The 18221-nt window shown below is 41.9% G+C and overlaps 5 protein-coding genes across 7 annotated transcripts; 2 read left to right on the top strand and 3 right to left on the bottom strand.

Moving 5' to 3' along the window:
- Positions 1-3171: 3171 nt before the first annotated feature.
- Positions 3172-4431, bottom strand: LOC111072299 (NAD-dependent protein deacylase Sirt4). Of its 2 annotated transcripts, XM_022364062.2 has the most exons (3): positions 4147-4431; positions 3791-4066; positions 3588-3728 (listed from the first exon to the last, which is right to left on the bottom strand). In XM_022364062.2, exons 1-3 carry the CDS (start codon positions 4325-4327, stop codon positions 3685-3687), a joined length of 501 nt encoding a protein of 166 aa, XP_022219754.1. In that variant the 5' UTR covers positions 4328-4431; the 3' UTR covers positions 3588-3684. The 2 variants fall into 2 exon arrangements, with proteins under 2 accessions (XP_022219753.1, XP_022219754.1); XM_022364061.2 differs by having other exon boundaries at positions 3172-4066; positions 4147-4423.
- A 1397-nt stretch (positions 4432-5828) lies between these two features.
- Positions 5829-9927, top strand: LOC111072293 (RNA-binding protein 25). Of its 2 annotated transcripts, XM_022364050.2 has the most exons (7): positions 5829-6028; positions 6199-6454; positions 6530-6771; positions 6936-8091; positions 8157-9000; positions 9073-9668; positions 9791-9927. In XM_022364050.2, exons 2-7 carry the CDS (start codon positions 6392-6394, stop codon positions 9884-9886), a joined length of 2997 nt encoding a protein of 998 aa, XP_022219742.1. In that variant the 5' UTR covers positions 5829-6028; positions 6199-6391; the 3' UTR covers positions 9887-9927. The 2 variants fall into 2 exon arrangements, with proteins under 2 accessions (XP_022219742.1, XP_022219743.1); XM_022364051.2 differs by lacking the exons at positions 5829-6028; positions 9791-9927 and having other exon boundaries at positions 6046-6454; positions 9073-9333; positions 9461-9615.
- A 2373-nt stretch (positions 9928-12300) lies between these two features.
- Positions 12301-13464, bottom strand: LOC111072304 (ras-related protein Rab-18). Its single transcript, XM_022364070.2, has 3 exons — positions 13268-13464; positions 12699-13131; positions 12301-12620 (listed from the first exon to the last, which is right to left on the bottom strand). Exons 1-3 carry the CDS (start codon positions 13324-13326, stop codon positions 12516-12518), a joined length of 597 nt encoding a protein of 198 aa, XP_022219762.1. The 5' UTR covers positions 13327-13464; the 3' UTR covers positions 12301-12515.
- A 213-nt stretch (positions 13465-13677) lies between these two features.
- Positions 13678-14510, top strand: LOC111072306 (60S ribosomal protein L35). Its single transcript, XM_022364074.2, has 3 exons — positions 13678-13782; positions 13965-14101; positions 14182-14510. Exons 1-3 carry the CDS (start codon positions 13780-13782, stop codon positions 14411-14413), a joined length of 372 nt encoding a protein of 123 aa, XP_022219766.1. The 5' UTR covers positions 13678-13779; the 3' UTR covers positions 14414-14510.
- A 321-nt stretch (positions 14511-14831) lies between these two features.
- LOC111072298 (protein trapped in endoderm-1) lies at positions 14832-16982 on the bottom strand. The gene is given in 9 exon segments (XM_022364059.2): positions 14832-15168; positions 15239-15650; positions 15653-15725; positions 15802-15904; positions 15983-16083; positions 16159-16304; positions 16376-16494; positions 16767-16845; positions 16961-16982. Coding segments are annotated over 9 exon segments (1227 nt in total). The 5' UTR covers positions 16968-16982; the 3' UTR covers positions 14832-14981.
- Positions 16983-18221: the final 1239 nt, after the last annotated feature.

Here is an 18221-nt window from a genome sequence, read left to right on the forward strand (position 1 = left end):
ATATACCATAAATATACTGACGGATAGGACAAGATGCGTTAATATTCCTCGATTTTGATATTCGGTTTAATATTACTAGCTAGTTAGCCCTCTCAGGCCTAAACAACAAATTTTATCCAATTCATCAATAAACATTGTACAAGACTGGCTAGTTTTCAGAACTCCTTTTTTATTGGGTTGCTTACATAATAGGGTCGTGTAGTATACAATTTACACCTTATTTACTTTAATTAATGTTCAATTTGTTGCTCCAAGCGGCTCTAAAATATTAATATTGAATTTTTCTTAGACTGATATGGTTTTTACCTATTCATGCATTTGATTTGTGTTTTGTGTAGACATATATCCCGGTCCCACCTAAAACATAAGATTTCTACCATGTACTCGAGCAACATTTAGAATTTAATTTCCCAAAAGAGTAGAAAATCCCAATAAACAGCACCAACCAATGAAAAATGGTTGAAATTTTGATAAAGAGATACGAAGAATCCCGAACCCCAATGCGGCAATTATTGGTGATGATAAACGTATTCTGTCCAGAAATTATGTCTGATACGTTTCCATCTATAACCTGAGGTTGACAGACCCCAGGGACGGATCCTGATTAGGATTAAAATTTATTTTTTACTGTCAACTCTACTATTTTACTGTTACTTTATTTTTAATATTATTTTTAGCTACTACTTGCTTAAGTTTAATATGTATTTGATATACAATTATACAAATTTTCTTTTTGTACCCAAAAAATACCTTTCGATATAAAATACGTTAAAAAAAGTAACGGTTACCGTTACCCCTGATGCCATTATGACACTGCTGGAGACGAACTTCGATGGTTTTCATAATTTGAAGAAGAACTCCCACAAACTCTACAAAGAAATGTCTGAAAATAATAAATAAATATAAGAATCAATTCTCGTTCGTCCATTTTCTTGTCGTCTTGCATAATTCTGTTGATTTCTCAAAATTTGTTTACTTTCCTTGTCATCAAGCACCCAAATCAAAATTCAAGACGCACGTCTGCCAATGTAAACGCCTTTTCTGCTTCATTGCGTCTATTCCGATATCGATAGCAGACGCGCCCAGTGTAAAAAGGCTATAACACAAAAATATCCATTGATAATTTTAAAATCATTAATAATAACAATCAAGTAGATTCATTTTTTGCAACGTTCCCGTTAAATACATGTGGCTTACACCACGTAAAAGAGAGCAAATTTTTTAAAACCACCACGATTTACCGAAAAATTTTGTGCACCGAATGGAGTTGCCGGTCATTTTAACAAGTACTTAAGTATACCTTAAGCCATACTGTATACAGTACAGTATACTGTATGGTTAGTGCTTAAGCCTAGTACTCAGATCGAAAAAAACACCTCGCGAACAGAATCAGGGTTGATATTCGTATGAAACCGATAAGAAATGTTTTACGGCAAAACTGTTTTCTAGGCTCTGTACGGAAGGCGGTACTCAGATCAAAAAACAAAAAGGTCGGTATATACTGGAAAAGTATCAGAAGTATTGGTATGTTTCAACCCACCTCGAAAAAGATATCAATTTGATATCTTTTGCCAGCAAACACGAAGCAAACATTGCAATAAGAGAAAAAAAAAACCAAATGAAATATTTTAATAATGAAGAAAAATAGAATCTAGCTAATGCAGTATTATATGAATGACAATTATATGGATATTATAATTTAATATTTTTATTAATTTTCATAACCATAAAACAGATATTGCTTTCAAAACAGTTTGTCTTCACAGTGGTCGGCACGGGTGGCGTCGCCATCTGCTGCTGCTGATAGTCAGACACATTACCTTGCCAATAAAATATTTGGGAGCCCAGGATATGCCTGGGGAAGAGCGACCCCAGCCGAAGAAGTACATTTTATTAACTTAAAAAAAAACTAAGCAGCTGTCTGAGCAGTGTAACCGTACGGAATGCAGTGCACACCTCTGGTCACACCACTGGTCGCTCGAAAAATATATGACATCTGTTTGCTAGCAAACAGTTTTTCGATCTGAGTACTAGGCTTAAGTAAAGTATGAGAAGAGAAATTCTTACTAAGAATATATTTATAAATTGAATTATTCACAGTATTTAGATGTTTTCAGATATTCAACTGCTGGTGTAGGCAACGTCGGTGGATGTGTGGCAACATCGTGCGAGTCCGAAAGGACTTTCAGCAAGGCTGGACAGATCATATCGGACCGTCGTACCAGAATTAAAGTTATTGTCGTAGATAAACTTATGTTTATCAATAAGAACCAAACCATTTTCTGCTAAACTTATAGAATAAGTTTTGTATTTTGATCTCATTGAATTTGTTTTTTTTTCGCTTTTACGAATAAAGCTTTTTATTTTGTTATAAAATGAACCAAATCTTATCAATTAAATTAATTTAATGTACAGAAAAAAAATTTCTATTTTTTAAAACATCGATGTCTACGAACATCGATGTTTCTCCACCTCTATTCCTTACGCGACATATCGGTATTTTGCGCAGAAATTTACTTGTCAAAATATAGTCAATAGTTGATATAATACTATAAATTCTCTATTCTGAGATATATTTCGTAATTTCTGGCTGTCCGAAAAATGCTAGTTTATTCCGGCATCCACCTGGGATGTTCTGGTCAGCATGTTTCAATACGATATTTACCCGATAGTTTTCAAATACTACTCTAAATAATTGACATTCACAGCACACTAAATGGGAAAACAAATGATTTCGCACCAGGACATATTTCAAATTTCAGATCGTACAATAGAGATGCTGCCATTTCTATAAAAGTCCAGAAAATATAAATAAAAACAGTGCATACATAGCTATCAAATTTTTCTGTGCTGACGTCGGCAGCTGGGATGATCGCATCCCAGCAGCCATCTTTTAGAGTCAATGTCAGGCTGCTCTGAAAATGTGTACATACATTTTTGTAGAAGCGACTATGATATGGCCACTAAAAAACAAATCCCCAGCCTGATCAGGAATATTTACGCTTGGTCTGTGGAAGTCCTGTCCGAAAGATCCATTCTTTTACTTGATTATCTACGAGTTCGGCAGCACCGGAATATCATGCCCCATCAAATTTACGAGATCTCCTGGGGCCATATAGAACCAGCTGATGGCAGATACAGATCTCGCCATTATTGCCAAAGTCGATCCTCAAACATAAAGGTGTTGTAATTTTTCGGGGTAAATACATATGTACATACAACTTTTTTGATACTATAGCAGTGTCCCTGTCACAAAAAAAAACCTTCTAAGCTTATTGTGGCGGCGGGTAGAACATATTCTAGCTAGTGCTCTTGGCCGAGCCGCTCTTGCGAAAGTCAAACAGTTTGGGTATCACATCGCCGCATTTTGCCGAAATTTTGATGTCGGCCAAGTGGTCGGCCCGTGTGTCTCCAATGTTTACAATCGCCACCGGCAACTTGAGGTCCTTCGTCTGCAGAACGATGCGGTAGCCGGAAAAAACCAGCAGACTAGAACCAAGCACCAGCAATCCGTCGCTATTGTACACCATTTTAGCGATCTGATCGATGCGCTGCTTGGGCACGCAGTCACCGAAGAACACAATGTCTGGCTTGAGATCGCCACAGCACTGCGGGCAGTCAGGTATTTGGAAGTTTTCTATGTAATCGAGAGGAATCTCCACATCACCATCGGGGCGGATCATTTCAAGCGCATTGCTGAACGTCGAATTTAGGGAGGCCAATATGTTCTGAAACTCATGACGATCAGTGCTATACTCGCAAGACAGGCACTTTACCACGTAACCACTACCATGAAGTTCTACCACGTTCTTGGTGCCAGCCTTGGTGTGAAGACGATCGACATTCTGGGTGACCACAGACTGAATGCGCAGTTCGCGCTCGAAGCGAGACAGAGCGTGGTGTGTCGCATTGGCCTGTTTACTAGAGAAACTAGGCCAGCCCACAAAGTTGCGCGCCCAGTAGCGTCTGCGTACGTTAGAGGATTTTAGGAACTCCATGTGCTGTATGGGTTTGTGGTTGGTACGGGCGTAAAGGCCAACACCCTCGGAACGGTAGTCGGGTATACCTGGCGAAAGCAACAGGAGTTTCATGAATGTTCTGCGTACAACTAGAGTTGAATATTTGTCATTAATATAAGCAAATCACCTGATTCAGTTGAAATTCCAGCCCCGGTCAATACTACAACATTTGGTTTCGAGAGCAAAAAATCCTCCAGCCGCTTTATATCATCGTCCAGCGCAGGCTTGTGCTCCGGCACATATTGCTGCTTGATGCTGCACCTTTGCAGAGAAGTGGTGCGGAATCTCAGCAAGTTATTAACTCGCATTTTGTTTTGTTTATATATTTATAGGGCTATTAACGTATAAAAATCACATAACACTGATATATATCGATGAATACACTTGAACTGTAAAAAGTGTAGAGAGTTGAGAGTTAAGCCTAGTACTCAGATCCAAAAACTGTTTACTAGCAAGCAGATGTCATATATTCTTCTAGCGGCCAGTGGTGGGACCAGAGGTGTGCACTGCATTCCGTACGGTTACACTGCTCAGACAGCTGCTTAGTTTTTTTTTAAGTTAATAAAATGTACTTCTTCGGCTGGGGTCGCTCTTCCCCAGGCATATCCTGGGCTCCCAAATATTTTATTGGCAAGGTAATGTGTCTGACTATCAGCAGCAGCAAGATTTTGTGCAATTCGTGTTTGAAATTAAAAAATATAAATCAAATTGATATAACTGTTTCAATAAAATATTTCATTTGGTTTTTTGTCTAAAGCTGGCCAAATATATCAAATTGATATAACTTTCGAGGTGGGTCTAAAGCCTAGTACTCAGATCGAAAAAAACACCTCGCGAACAGACTCAGGGTTGATATTCGTATGAAACCGATAAAAAATGTTTTATGGCAAAAACTGTTTTTTAGGCTCTGTACGACCCACCTCGAAAAAGATATCAATTTGATATAATTTGCCAGCAAACATTGCAATAAGAGAACAACAAACCAAATGAAATATTTTAATAATGAAGAAAAATAGAATCTAGCTAATGCAGTATTATATGAATGACAATTATATGGATATTATAGTTTATTATTTTTATTAATTTTCATATATATAAAACAAATATTGTTTTCAAAACATTTTTTTTTCACGGTGTCCGGCACGGGAGGCGTCGCCATCTACTGCTGCTGATAGTCAGACACATTACCTTGCCAATAAAATATTGGGGAGCCCAGGATATGCCTGGGGAAGAGCGGCCCCAGCCGAAGAAGTGCATTTTGTTAACTTTAAACAAAACCAAGCAGCGGTCTGAGCAGTGTAACCGTTCGGAATGCAGTGCATACCTCTGGTCACACCACTGGTCGCTCGAAAAATATATGACATCTGCTTGCTAGCAAACAGATTTTCGAACTGAGTACTAGGCTTAAACATACCAAAAACACAAGCAAATACTTCGGATACTTGTCCAGTATATACCGACCTTTTTGTTTTTCGATCTGAGTACTGCCTTCCGTACAGAGCCTAGAAAACAGTTTTTGCCGTAAAACATTTCTTATCGGTTTCATACGAATATCAACCCTGATTCTGTTCGCTAGGTGGTTTTTTCGATCTGAGTACTAGGCTTTAGGCTGACGGAAAGTTTAGCGCGTCTGAGTACTAGGCTTAATTCCACCATCCATCTGGGAAACGTACACATTTCCTCGTCAGTGTCTCTTTCGAAATATACATATACATATGTAGTTAATATGTAGCAAATGTGTAGTTACCATGTTAGTAAAAATTAATGTTTGAACAAACCTTTTTTGATTTAACCTTATTTTATAAAGAATCCAATAAAAATGAGTACTTTAAATTAGTAAATCTTTTGAGAAATTTATTCATTTATCCTCGAATATTATATGATTGGTACTGAAGACTCCATCTAGCAAGTAATCCTCAGCCGAATATCAAAACCGAGGAATATATCAACGCAGTCACGGAAGGCAGCGCTGCCGGCGTCGCTGTAGTACAGTACAGCTGTAAATTAAAGTAAGTTGAGTGAGTCGCTACTACTCAAAAAATTGGGTTCAGTTCAACGTTTGAGCGAAAATCAATTAAATAAATTTGGCGTGTAGTTTCGTATGCGTACAAAAGAGTTGCTCACTCATAAGAAATTTAGTGTAAAGTCAATGGCCGATTAACTTTGCCACCACTTTCAGTTATACAGTGGAGTAAAGCTTTCCGACATCACAACACACATTCTCTTGTGTGGCGTTTGCGCGTATCGCTGTCGTGTGACTGTGTGTGGTTGCATTTAACTGTGTGTGTGTGTATTTTGTCGGCTTATATTTGCACGCACGCCAACATTTTGAAAATATATAGAAAAGCTGAAAGCAAAGAAAAGTCGGCAAAATGTCCTATCCACCTCGTGCTCCAATGCCGCCCTACATGAATGCGTCTATTCCGCCGCCACACGTAAGTAAAACCTGTAGTTCCATCGACCATTGCGGCCAACAGCACTGATATGGTTGATTCCAACTGTGTTTGCAGATGATGCAGTCCATGGGCAATCCGCCTCGCAGCTTTCGCAACTCTGCCACAATCAGCTCTCAACCGACAGTATATCACCGCCCGCCGGAGCCACAGCCTCAGTTCCGTGGACCAATCATAACCGTGTTCGTCGGCAACATAAGTGAACGGGTCCCTGAAGCTCTGCTGAAACGGATCCTCGCCACATGCGGCATGGTCATCAACTGGAAGCGCGTCTCCACATTCGGATTCTGCGAGTTTGAGTATGTTGTCGCAATGATTCGACAAACGCAAGGTAGCAGTGAACTGAACGATTGCTCCTTAATGGAAACACTTAAAGTTCACTTCTATCTCATCTGTCTGTCATTGGTGATTGGTGCGAGCTATCTGATACACACACCTTTAACAGCAACTTGCCTTATTTCAGTGGCCCTATTGCGGCGATGCGGGCCGTTCGCCTGCTCAGCGAGATGGAAATCGACGGCAAGAAACTGGTGGCCAAGGTGGATGCGAAGAATAAAGTACTCATCGAGGACTACAAGGAGAAAGAATGCAAGAATGGGGAGGGAGCGAATGCTGTGGACGAAAAGACTGAAGACGAACGCGCCGTCAACCAGATGCAGGATCTGCTCGAAGAGCACAAGCACGAATTCGAAGGCTTCGATGGCAGCACTCGCGGTGATCTGTATGGCAGCAGCAACCGCAACAAGAAGACCCGTCGGGAGGATGACATCAAGATCAAGGTCCTCAACGAAAATGCACTGGAGGAAGAGAAACGTAATCTGATAAGCAGCGAGATCGGTAAGTTTCGCAAACGTGCGGAAGCCGATGAGCATCGCAAGGAGCTGGAGAAAGAGAAGGAAAAGGAGAAGCTGGCCGCCAGTAAGGAGAAGGAGCGTGACAGAGAGCGGAAGAAGCAGCAGCGTGACAGCGAGCGCAAATCTTCCACTAGAAAAGCCAGCGCCACCGAAGACGACGTTGTCGTGATCGTTGAAAAGGATGTGACAACACCTGCCTCGACTGGACCCAGTTCAGTCGCCCCTGCCACTGGCTCCTCTGCCCCTGCTACTGGCTCCAGTACCGCTTCTGTCTCGGTTCGCAGTGGCAGCAGCCGCAAGGATCCCGTGACCATCGATATAACACAGAAAGAGCGACGTCCCGAAGCGAAGGAGAGCCGACGTCGCCGCTCCAAGTCCCGTTCCAAGGATCACGAGCGCGAACGTGAGAGAGAGCGAGACAGGGAGAGGGAAGTGCGTGAGCTCCGTGAGAAGGAGCGTGAACGCGAGCGGGAGCGTGAACGTGAACGGGAGAGGGAGCGTGTCGAGCTCCGGGAGCGAGAAAGGGAACGGGAGCGTAATGAAATGCGAGACCGCGAAAGAGAACGAGAGCGGGACAGAGAGCGCGAGCGCGAGGAGAAGATCCTCAAGCCAGTGCGCGACTTGCGTCGCGAGAAGGAAATGGAGGAGGAAACGCGTGAGCGCAAGAAGGCCGAAAAGAAAGCCCGCGAAAAGGAAATCGCCTACCAGCAGCGCCTCTCCAACTGGGAGATGCGCGAGAAGCGCAAGTCCAAGGAGAACGAAAAGGTAGAAAGGAGTATCACCATACGCTTTTGCAATATTTCATTTGGTCTCATTCTTTCTTTCGACAGTACCGCCTGAAGGAGGTTATGCGTCATGAGGAGCGCGAGAGCGATGCCAAGCGCCTGAAAGAGTTCGTCGAAGACTACGACGATGAACGCGACGACCCGCTGTACTACAAAGGACGGGAGCTCCAGCAGCGTCTGGCAGAGCGCGTTCGCGAAGCGGATGCAGATTCTAAGGACCGGGAAAAGGAGGCGGACGAACTGGCCGAGCTGAAGACCAAAATCTTTAGCGGTGAGTTCGAGAATCCTTCGCTGGAATACGAGAAGGCCCGCCGCGAAATCGAGAAACTGTACGAACCGCGCATTCTTGTAACCGTTAACCAAGAGCCGGTAACCGGCCAGCGCGATCGCCTCACTAAGCAGGCCACAGCTGCAGGAGCTGCGACAGGGGCTGACAATCAGGACTCCACACTGATATCGGTGGAGAAGCGCCGCAAGGAGATGGTGGCCTACGATCCAGACATGGCTGAACACAACGATGATTCCATATCAAATGATGATCATGGCTCCATGGCCGACACTGCCTCCAATGCCAGTGCCTATGCCAAGAACAACAACAAGAAGTCGCCGTCGCGTCAAAACAGCTTAAGCCGGCAGAACAGTGAGTCCAGGGACTCACTGTCGGTGGCCGACATCCACACGCCTTCTCAGAGTGCCATGAATGACCTGGCCCCTGGGAACGATTCGGTCATGGTCCCCTCAGCCACTCCCCCTATAACCATGCCGCTCATCTCGCTCACTCTGGGCAACAACCTCAAGAAAAAGAAGATCGAGGCCACCGGAGTCTTCGTCAACGACGACGATAACGACGAGAACATCAACCCCAAGAAGCGCAAGCTGGTTCCACTAGGTGAGACAAGACAGAATGGGATTTTCACATATGAATCATTGCCCCTAACATTTTATTCCACCCCGTACAAAGATTACGACGACATGAGCAATGAGAACGATCATCAAGTCGGCAGCGTTGGGAACAGCAGCACTATGACTGCAGCGGAGCGACAGAGCTCTGCCGTGTCCGCCGCTACAGCTGCCGCCGCTGCTGTTAGCCAGAAGATAGCCCAAGCTGGCGGGGGCTCTGGGTCCGGATCGGCGTCGTCCGGGAGTGGGAGCGGCGGGAAAAACAACAGCAGCGCAAATGCCGGCAGCCAATCAGGCGGCAAACATCACAGTAGCAAACACGGTAAGAATGATGCAGCTGCATCTGCGACCAACAGCGCAGATGCTGCCGCGACAAACACCAAAAAGGATGAGAATGGTGCAAAGGTGTATGATGAAAAACGGCGCCATATAAAAAGCATTATTGACAGGATACCCACGCAAAAGGAGGAACTATTTAATTATAAACTTGACCGCAACGAGATCGATAGCGGTCTAATGGAACGAAAAATACGTCCATGGATAAATAAGAAAATCATTGAGTATATCGGTGAGCCGGAGCCAACTTTAGTGGACTTTATATGTTCCAAAGTTTTGGCCGGCAGTCAGCCCCAGAGCATCCTGGACGATGTGCAAATGGTAAGCTCTCCTTTGAGACGCTTAGCTTCAACTGAAAACTAATCCAAGCTTCATTTCATTTTCTTGTTTTTTCTCTTTCACTCTCACTCACTTTTATGCGGTGCTGACTGCTGCTCCTGCAGGTACTGGATGAGGAAGCTGAGGTGTTTGTAGTAAAAATGTGGCGACTGCTCATATACGAACTGGATGCCAAAAAGAGTGGCATTTCGGGCAAGTAGAAGCAGCCACCGGATCGCGATCAGATCTTCGCTGTAGGAAAGACGAACGATATACGTGGATAGATCTTAAGTTACACTTACGGAACCTATACGACTACAAAATGTAAATACAGGGCAAGCTCCGGGAATTGTTGCGGCCAAATGTCGAGCTGTGTTTTATAAGCCTTCTCTTTCTTTCTAAAGCAATAGCGCATCCTCAACGATTTCTCAATCCAATCCACCTTGTTAGCGATAGCGGTAATTGCTACATTTAATCGCCGATAAATGTAAATACACTCTAACTCAAAGCAAAACAAACAAAAACTTAGAGCAGAAGCAAAAACTAGCCGTACGAAAACCCGTACAATGTCGTAAACCCATGAAAATTTCAGTCAGCGTGACCGTTTAAGGTTATTTTTCCGTGTATATGGAAAAGGGGATGTCGTACTATTATAATACATATATTACAGTGCACCTTCGTTTTAAATTTTAAACTTAAAATTACCCTAAACTGTCATGCCGATTGGACTTTTGTTGCTATTCTACATCCTACCTAATTTCCTTTATTGGCAATGAAGTCAATTTACTCTATGTTTTTTTTTCATAAAGTACTTCAAGAAAGAACATTTTGACTTGAAAGAAAAAGGAAATTTCATATAAATAAAAAACGAAGAATTAAAGGAAGAAGCGATTATCAACTTTATATATGTTTGGCTTGGATTATGAGGGAGAAGAAAACGTGATCATCTAACAAAATGTGACCTTTGGATCAGATCGGAATATTATTATGGCCAGAATGAAGACAACCATTTCCCGAGACTCCCCTGCCATGCGCTCGGCGTCTAGTAGCTAAATATAACGAGCGAGATATAACGACTGGATGGTATCTCGATGGTGGGATGATATACATATACATATGCATAAATTCAAATACGTACAAACTGAGTTCCCTAAACTTTACGACTGGTTATTAATAATAATCCAAGCGTATTCTTTTAATATTTAATCAGATATCACTTTGCAACTGGGTTTCGTTCCTACACGTTTATACATGCATACCTACATATGTACATATTGGCAGTTCCGCCAGGCCAAAAATCATGAAAAGTCAATAAAAACCGATTTCCATATAATTTTTTCCGGATATTTTTTTCCAAAATTTATTGAAAGGTAATTTACTTTATTGACATATAATTTTATTAACTTTCATGCTAAAACCTATTAAAATAAGCAAAAGTTCACGTTTTTGGTATTTTCTGGTATTTGTATAGACATGTTTTCTTTTACCATATCTCCTAGGAAAAAGATGATTCTTGATAAAAGTTTCTCCTTAAAGTCTTTCTAACATATTGAACTACCTAAAAAATTATCAGAACGTTTGTCCAACCTCGGCTAACAGTATATTTTTAGGCTTTTATAATCGCGGAATTTGGTAACGTCGCTCGAAAACCACTTGTGTTTTATGTAACGCAATTTTAGGTCATATTTTGGCTAATATCTTTAAATCCGTATGCTCGAATTTTCCAATTTTTTTTTGTGAATATAGATGCTTTTTCCAAATTTCGGCATTTTGACTATATTTTTCAACATTTTGTCGTACGAATGTAACGTAACGCCAGATAGGAACTGCCCATATGTTAAGGAGATGCAAACGTCAATGAATATTAAAACCATTGTATGCCCTGTTCGCCCTATTCTTGACTAGCATAAATAGCCATGCTCCAAGCTCTTCTCACAATACTCGCATAAATATGTAAGGCCAAATAATCACTCACATGTGCATTGGTATAAATCAGATCACAATGTATACTGCAATGAATAGCTGCAAAATAAGGATTCTGTCGAGCAGCCGTGAGAAAAACGCAGTTGCATGCAGGTACTCCAAGCAATCGTCTACATTGAATTAATGAGTGCTTTCATACATATGTACATACATACATATGTACCTATGCATATGTAATCCAGTAAGATCGCGCCAAGATCAGACCGCTTATCATCTGGATGACAGCTGATATGATATAAATGTGAATGTTTTCCTAACATAATGCCTGCTCGGGGTATTGAGGGTCTAACTTGAAGGGTTTATAATCTTCGCCAAGCCTAAACTACATTCCACACTAAGTATAAAAACCAATTCAGCGTTTCTTTTCATCGGCTTTGTTCCTTGTACGTCGGTACATATGTATGCACATACATACATTCATATATGCGAGGGGGAGGAAGAGATGTAAAACGGTGGGTCATGGGTCGTGGGCTGCTTCTGCTTGCAATTGCTTGTCTTTCCATCTAGTAATAAGGGGCGTTATCTGTTAAGAAGCTTACGGGTAGACAAATGTTCGATTTCAGTATAAAAAAACTTCAATTGGTTATTGCACTACATGTGCGAATAAACTTTGGCGGGCCGATGTAAACTTTCCTGCATTTAACAATAAGGATTGACAGTTATTCTTTTTATTATTCTATGAAACTATTTAAGTTTTGCGTTCATTACAGGCCAATGCGTTCGAGTGTACGAACGAACATGGGCTTCATAGGCGAAACAAGTTGAATGGTTGGGTTGACTTTATGCTAATGATATTGAAACGATTAAGAAAATACAGGCTAAACATTTGACAAAGCACACATAACATCTGGCTAAAACACACGGACATCAACAATAACACGTCGATGCAGTTTCCTCCCGATCTTGATTGCCATTGCCAATATCCATGCCATTGGACCCATTTCCATTGCCAAAATACTCGGAGGATACAATCTGAAAGGGAACAATTGATTATATCTGGACATGTGTACATATGGAAAATACCTTCCACTTCACCGTGGAATCAGTTACCTTCTCGACAATATCCTTGAACACATCACTAACGAACTGGTCGCATTTGGCCGAGGTCTCTATGAAAAGCGCACGATGCTTTCGGGCAAACTTGCGCCCCTCCTCCCGATCCACAACACGCTCCTGGTCGATTTTATTGCCCACAACGATTATGGCTATGTTAGGATTATCGCTGTAGCTGTCCAGCTCGGCGAGCCAGGCCTCGAGTTTGACCAGGGAGTCGCGGTTCGTGATATCGTAGACCAGGATGGCGCCAAGAGCCTTCCGATAGAAGCTCGGTGTTAGACTGCGAAACCTTTCGGCTCCCGCAGTGTCCCAGAGTGCTACTTTGTAGTCAGTGCCGTCGACATTCATCACCTTGCTTTTAAAGTCCATGCCGATTGTGACGTCATGATTCTCGTCGAATTTGTTCTCGACAAAGCGCCGTATTAAGCTGTTTGCAAAATATGATTCAAGCTGTTAAAACTCTCGCTTATATCTCGTCAGTATATACATATGAGCATATCTGTGCGTATATGGAATATACGCAGCAGGTTTGGGACACAGAAATAAATACATATATAACATACCTGGATTTGCCCACACCGCTTTCTCCGATGACTAACAGCTTGATAGCCCTATCAGCCATTGTTATCAATTAATATTTCCCTTGTTTTCCCTTAAATAACTCATTGGCTCCTTATTTGTTGAACAATTGCGAACCTAATTATACAGTAAATCTTTGACAGAGAAGGTTCCGAGATTGTTTACATGGCTCGACGCCACAATGAGTTCGATACGTCGAAATTGCAGCTCAGAATGAACCGATTCTTTGCATCGATTTTCTTTTTGTCGAAGAAGATTCATTATATTACCACATGGATATGGTAAAATTTGTTGTAAATATTCGTATAAAACATTGAGTGCATATATGTGTTAGTTTTAGCATTCCTATACATCTAGAACAAAAAGAACCAAAGCGACACGATTCGATGACATGGAACTTGAACCAGTGCGCTGGTTCATTGGGTGGCTCCGAAATCGTTTTCACGTCAACTAGTTATCGTTCCTTCTTTCTTTTTTGACGTGACCAGCGAGAAAAATGGTTGGTGCCGAATTTAGCGTGAAAACTAATCTATGAAAATAACAAACATCCGTGCATAATATATCAAAAAAATGTGTAAAACACAAAGACACCAATTCCTAATTCGTGTTGATAATTATATTTTTTTGTGTGCTTATCTGAATAACTAATAACTCGACGAATGTTTGCCTCATTAATTTTAGGTAAAGGTCAAGTGCTCCGAGCTGAGAACCAAGGACAAGAAGGAGCTCACCAAGCAATTGGATGAGCTCAAGAATGAGCTCCTCAATTTGCGTGTGGCCAAGGTCACCGGGGGAGCGCCATCCAAGCTCTCCAAGATGTAAGTAGTGTAGCCCGGCTACCCTCCCCTTTCCCCTGGCCGGCTTCATGACTGATCGACTTATTTGTTTGCAATTGCAGCCGTGTGGTGCGCAAGGCCATCGCTCGCGTCTACATTGTGATGCATCAGAAGCAGAAGGAGAACCTGCGCAAGGTCTTCAAGAACAAGAAGTACAAGCCCCTGGATCTGCGCCGCAAGAAGACTCGCGCAATCCGCAAGGCTCTGTCGCCCCGCGATGCTAACCGCAAGACGCTGAAGGAAATTCGCAAGCGTTCCATCTTCCCACAGCGCAAATATGCCGTCAAGGCATAAATACTGCAACAATTAATGTTGTTGTACATCTTGAGGACGTTAAGAGTTATCCAGCAAAATAGAAGAAAAAGAAAAATAAACAATTTTTTTAATGTGATTACAACTATTTTTTTTTGCTCGCTATTCTGGGAGCGTCCCTAAATGAAGTGAAAAACGCGTGTGCCTCATCATATGAATTTGTGATTTTGTGGTTGGATTCCCAGATAGTGTCATAGCGCTCAACCAACTGTCGTGAATACTTTTTGCGTAACGCGTGCAATTCCTCGAAGTTAATAGCTAGGCTTGAGTCTGAACCAAAATTAATCCAATATGGACTAGTCCGTTGCCAATAACAGTAAAGCTTGTGTCCATGCATTGCCCAGGCTCTCTAAAATTTCACGCATCCGTTAATTCAGTTAATTCAGACATGGCATTCTCAATTGATCTAAATTTATATTTATTTCGGTTGCTTCGACTTACATATGCGACTTACATATGCATATTACATATTACGAAGTAATTAGTTGGTAATTGGTATGGTGTAAAGCTCTAATACAAAGGCAAAGGCCCGACACCGACATCGACTCAATCACACTGAATATGTCTGGCACATTTGGTTGGTAGTATTCTTTTGAACAGCGTGAAAGAGCGGAGTGCTGCGGATGACGCCCGAAAGTTCCTTTGAGTTTTTGCTTTGGTGATAGTTCCTACTAGGCATCGGCGACAGGGGCTCGCCCCAGAACTTGAGAAGTGCAAATATCTTGTAGTAGGCCACTCTGCAAGAGAAAGGATAAATATGATTGGATGCTGAGGGGGATGGGAGGAAAGGTTTTCCATGGCACTTGCCTGTAGTTGCGATTGCTAGCCGCGTAAATGATCGGATTGATGACGCTGGAGGCCCAGGCCATGACTGAGGCTATTATATGCAGCCAGGGATAGGAGGTTTTTCGCTCATCGTCCACCACATTGGCCAGCATCAGTGGCAGAAAGCAGATAAGAAAGCACAGGAAGATGGTCACCATCATTACGGTGAGCCGGTTGTCCTCGCGCACCTTTCTTGTGCACGTTGTCGTCACGTACGAGCCGCCGGATGTGCCCTTTCCCGACGCATTGGCACCAATCTGGAAGTTGTCGTGGCTTCGGATTTTCCTCTTTTGGTGCAGCACAGTTATGTAAATGCAGGAGTAGGAGATAATGATGACCAGGCACGGCAGAAGGAAACCAATAAGGAAAAGCGTCTTCTTAATAGACTTTCCCCTCTTTTGAGTATTGTGCAGGAGAACGTAGCCTCGTCCAGTCCCATTTCTCCCCAGATCCCGAGAATGGGCGGCAACTGTAATACGTATACTCGTATTATATTTTTGATATTTTTTAGATTTAATCTCATGCTGGTATTCATTTTTACTCACCAGAAGCAAGAAGGAAACGGCCCACACAAAAACTAACTGCAGCGTTATGAGCTTAGGCTTGTAAATCTGTGAGTATCGGCTATGGCAAGCGATCAATATGTACCTGGAAGAGGATTACGAGTACACCAGGGTGTGGATTAGTCGAGAGCCTTCGCAGAGCGGCTCAGCCACCAACTCCTACCTATTGAGGGTGATTCCCACCATGCTGAGAAGTGAGACGGCTACGTTGCCGTAGAAGATGACAGGGAATATCTTGCACAAGGTGCTGCCAAAGGTCCAGCTCTGTGGTGGAAACGATTACTGGTTACGCTCAGGTCAAATACCGAATGTGGAATGTGTATGCGTGGTCGGACTCACCTCCTGAAAGAAGCGAACTGCTGTCAGAGGCATGCTGAAGGAGCAGAATAGCAGGTCTGATATACTCAGGGATATGACAAATGCTGTCGTCGCATGCTCCCGTATCGTTGGGCTTTTGAGTAGAGCCAGCAATGTGATTAGGTTTCCTGGGGCAGAAGTAGTTGAGCAGGTTAGCAGTTGGCGATAAAGGAAATTCATAAGATGTCTATTCACTCACCTAGCACGCCAACAGTCATAAAGACGCAGGCACTGATGGCGGCAAACATTGTTGCCGAATGCGGGTATATCGACTGTGATGCAGTCGGGGGGGCACCCAAGTCCATGTTTATGTCCATGCTGAAATACATAGTTGGCATTTAACGTTTTAAATGAGATAGAAGAAAGTATTATTTATTATAATATGATACAAAATTGATAAACTACAGATAAGCTAAATAAGTAAAGCCAATTATGGCACATGATTACCCATAAAGAATACATAGCCTACATACATATGTATGTATGCAAAGGGATACTGTTTTATGGTATGCAGACAGGTGGAACATGTGTGTACGTATTCTTACTCAGGATCAAGAAATGAGTGTCTTACCTTACCTACTTCCACCTACCTTCCACCTACTTCCAATATTAAATTGATTTTTTTATAGACTTGACTAACTGAATGTAAATTTATCCAACTCCACACGCCTACAAATCAGAAATTAAGCGAATAGTAACTAAATAGACAAAGTAGCAAAAATCCTGCGGATGCAAGGGGCTCAGAAAAACTTGATCTCATGGATAAGCGAGGAAGTCTACGAACCAGACATTTGATTTATGTGATTTGAACTTGTTATAAAATTTCAACTGGTAATATGTATATGTAGCAATGATCAATCCTGTTTTCGATTGATTAAAATCTGCATAGCTGCTTTTTTTCCTGCTATTTCCCGCATGAACTTCCCCGTGAAAAAAGCCTAGAATAGCAGTCTAAGTCTTCCTGATTCAATTGCTATGAATACAGACTTTTTATACCTGCTACTCAACCAGAATATAGGGGTATATGTATTGTGTAAGAGCTGACCCTGCTGAGATGTGTTAAAGCTTTGGGGCTTGGGCCTTGGTGCTCGAAGCGTTCAGGTGTATATTAGTTTTGTGGTCGAGGTGGATGTGTATAACGCACAGAAGGAAACGTTTCCGACCCCATAAAGTACATATATTTTTGATCAGCATCAATAGCCGAGTCGATAAAGCTGTTTGTCTGTCCGTCCGTCCGTCTGTGATACAACACTGTTACAGGTGGACTTCAAAATTAAGCCCCGATCCCAATTAAAAACCATAGCGGTAAAATGGAAACAGATAAAATATTCTATAATCTGACTGACTTAGTACCGGGTATAAAAGAAGAGGCTCTGCTTAACAATTTTATATTTTATGTGTATAATATACATGTTAGATGTAGATGACAGATGTAGAAAAAAATGTAAAATATGTTAAAATTCTTCACAAATCATAAGCTCACAAATTTATATTCAGGCTGAGTACGGGTATAAAAGTAGAGTCGCGTCCACAGAAGCGACTTACACGTTCCTTCTCGTTTTTTTGACATTGTACGAACACTCTAATCAAAGCTCTAGTAAAATTGCCATTCGCTGTCGTCTTGACAATCCGTATCGAGCCTAAAACTTGCCAACTAGTTTTACTAACAAATTAATATATTTTTTTAACTAAAAATAATTTTAAAAAATTAAAAATAAATGCTTAAGTTTAAATAGTTAAAATTGTAAGCTGTATCAATTTAGGTGGTAACGTCCAGTGTGTAAGCATATGTGGGGGAGTTTTGAAATTAAAAAAAAATAGCCGCCAAAATGTAGATAATTGTGTACATATTCGCATGGTTCTGGACGCCACACCGATTGCCTTTTTCAACACGCACACGCGGGCGCCCATCGTGTCACGACGTGACACGAAGAAAACACGGTCCATGCCCACCTCTACTATGTACTATTCATGTTTAAAATCAGAGCGCTCATGGTATTTTTAAGAGACTTTGATAACTTTATTAATAAGTGTGCCAGTTATTT

This window comes from Drosophila obscura, unplaced genomic scaffold (assembly GCF_018151105.1).
Source record: "Drosophila obscura isolate BZ-5 IFL unplaced genomic scaffold, ASM1815110v1 contig_75, whole genome shotgun sequence".
NCBI classification, from domain to species: Eukaryota; Metazoa; Arthropoda; class Insecta; order Diptera; family Drosophilidae; genus Drosophila; species Drosophila obscura.

Excerpts from the sequence above, each read along its gene's own strand:
- LOC111072299 (XM_022364061.2), bottom strand. The coding sequence starts at position 4,327 with ATGCGAGTTAATAACTTGCTGAGATTCCGCACCACTTCTCTGCAAAGG. Across the intron at positions 4,067-4,146 it reads TGGAATTTCAACTGAATCAG|GTATACCCGACTACCGTTCC; the intron begins GTGATTTGCTTA and ends TGCTTTCGCCAG.
- LOC111072293 (XM_022364050.2), top strand. The coding sequence starts at position 6,392 with ATGTCCTATCCACCTCGTGCTCCAATGCCGCCCTACATGAATGCGTCT. Across the intron at positions 6,455-6,529 it reads CGTCTATTCCGCCGCCACAC|ATGATGCAGTCCATGGGCAA; the intron begins GTAAGTAAAACC and ends CTGTGTTTGCAG. Across the intron at positions 6,772-6,935 it reads TTCGGATTCTGCGAGTTTGA|TGGCCCTATTGCGGCGATGC; the intron begins GTATGTTGTCGC and ends GCCTTATTTCAG.
- LOC111072304 (XM_022364070.2), bottom strand. The coding sequence starts at position 13,326 with ATGGCTGATAGGGCTATCAAGCTGTTAGTCATCGGAGAAAGCGGTGTG. Across the intron at positions 13,132-13,267 it reads AGCGGTGTGGGCAAATCCAG|CTTAATACGGCGCTTTGTCG; the intron begins GTATGTTATATA and ends TTTTGCAAACAG. Across the intron at positions 12,621-12,698 it reads TCAAGGATATTGTCGAGAAG|ATTGTATCCTCCGAGTATTT; the intron begins GTAACTGATTCC and ends GTTCCCTTTCAG.
- LOC111072306 (XM_022364074.2), top strand. Across the intron at positions 14,102-14,181 it reads CCATCCAAGCTCTCCAAGAT|CCGTGTGGTGCGCAAGGCCA; the intron begins GTAAGTAGTGTA and ends TTGCAATTGCAG.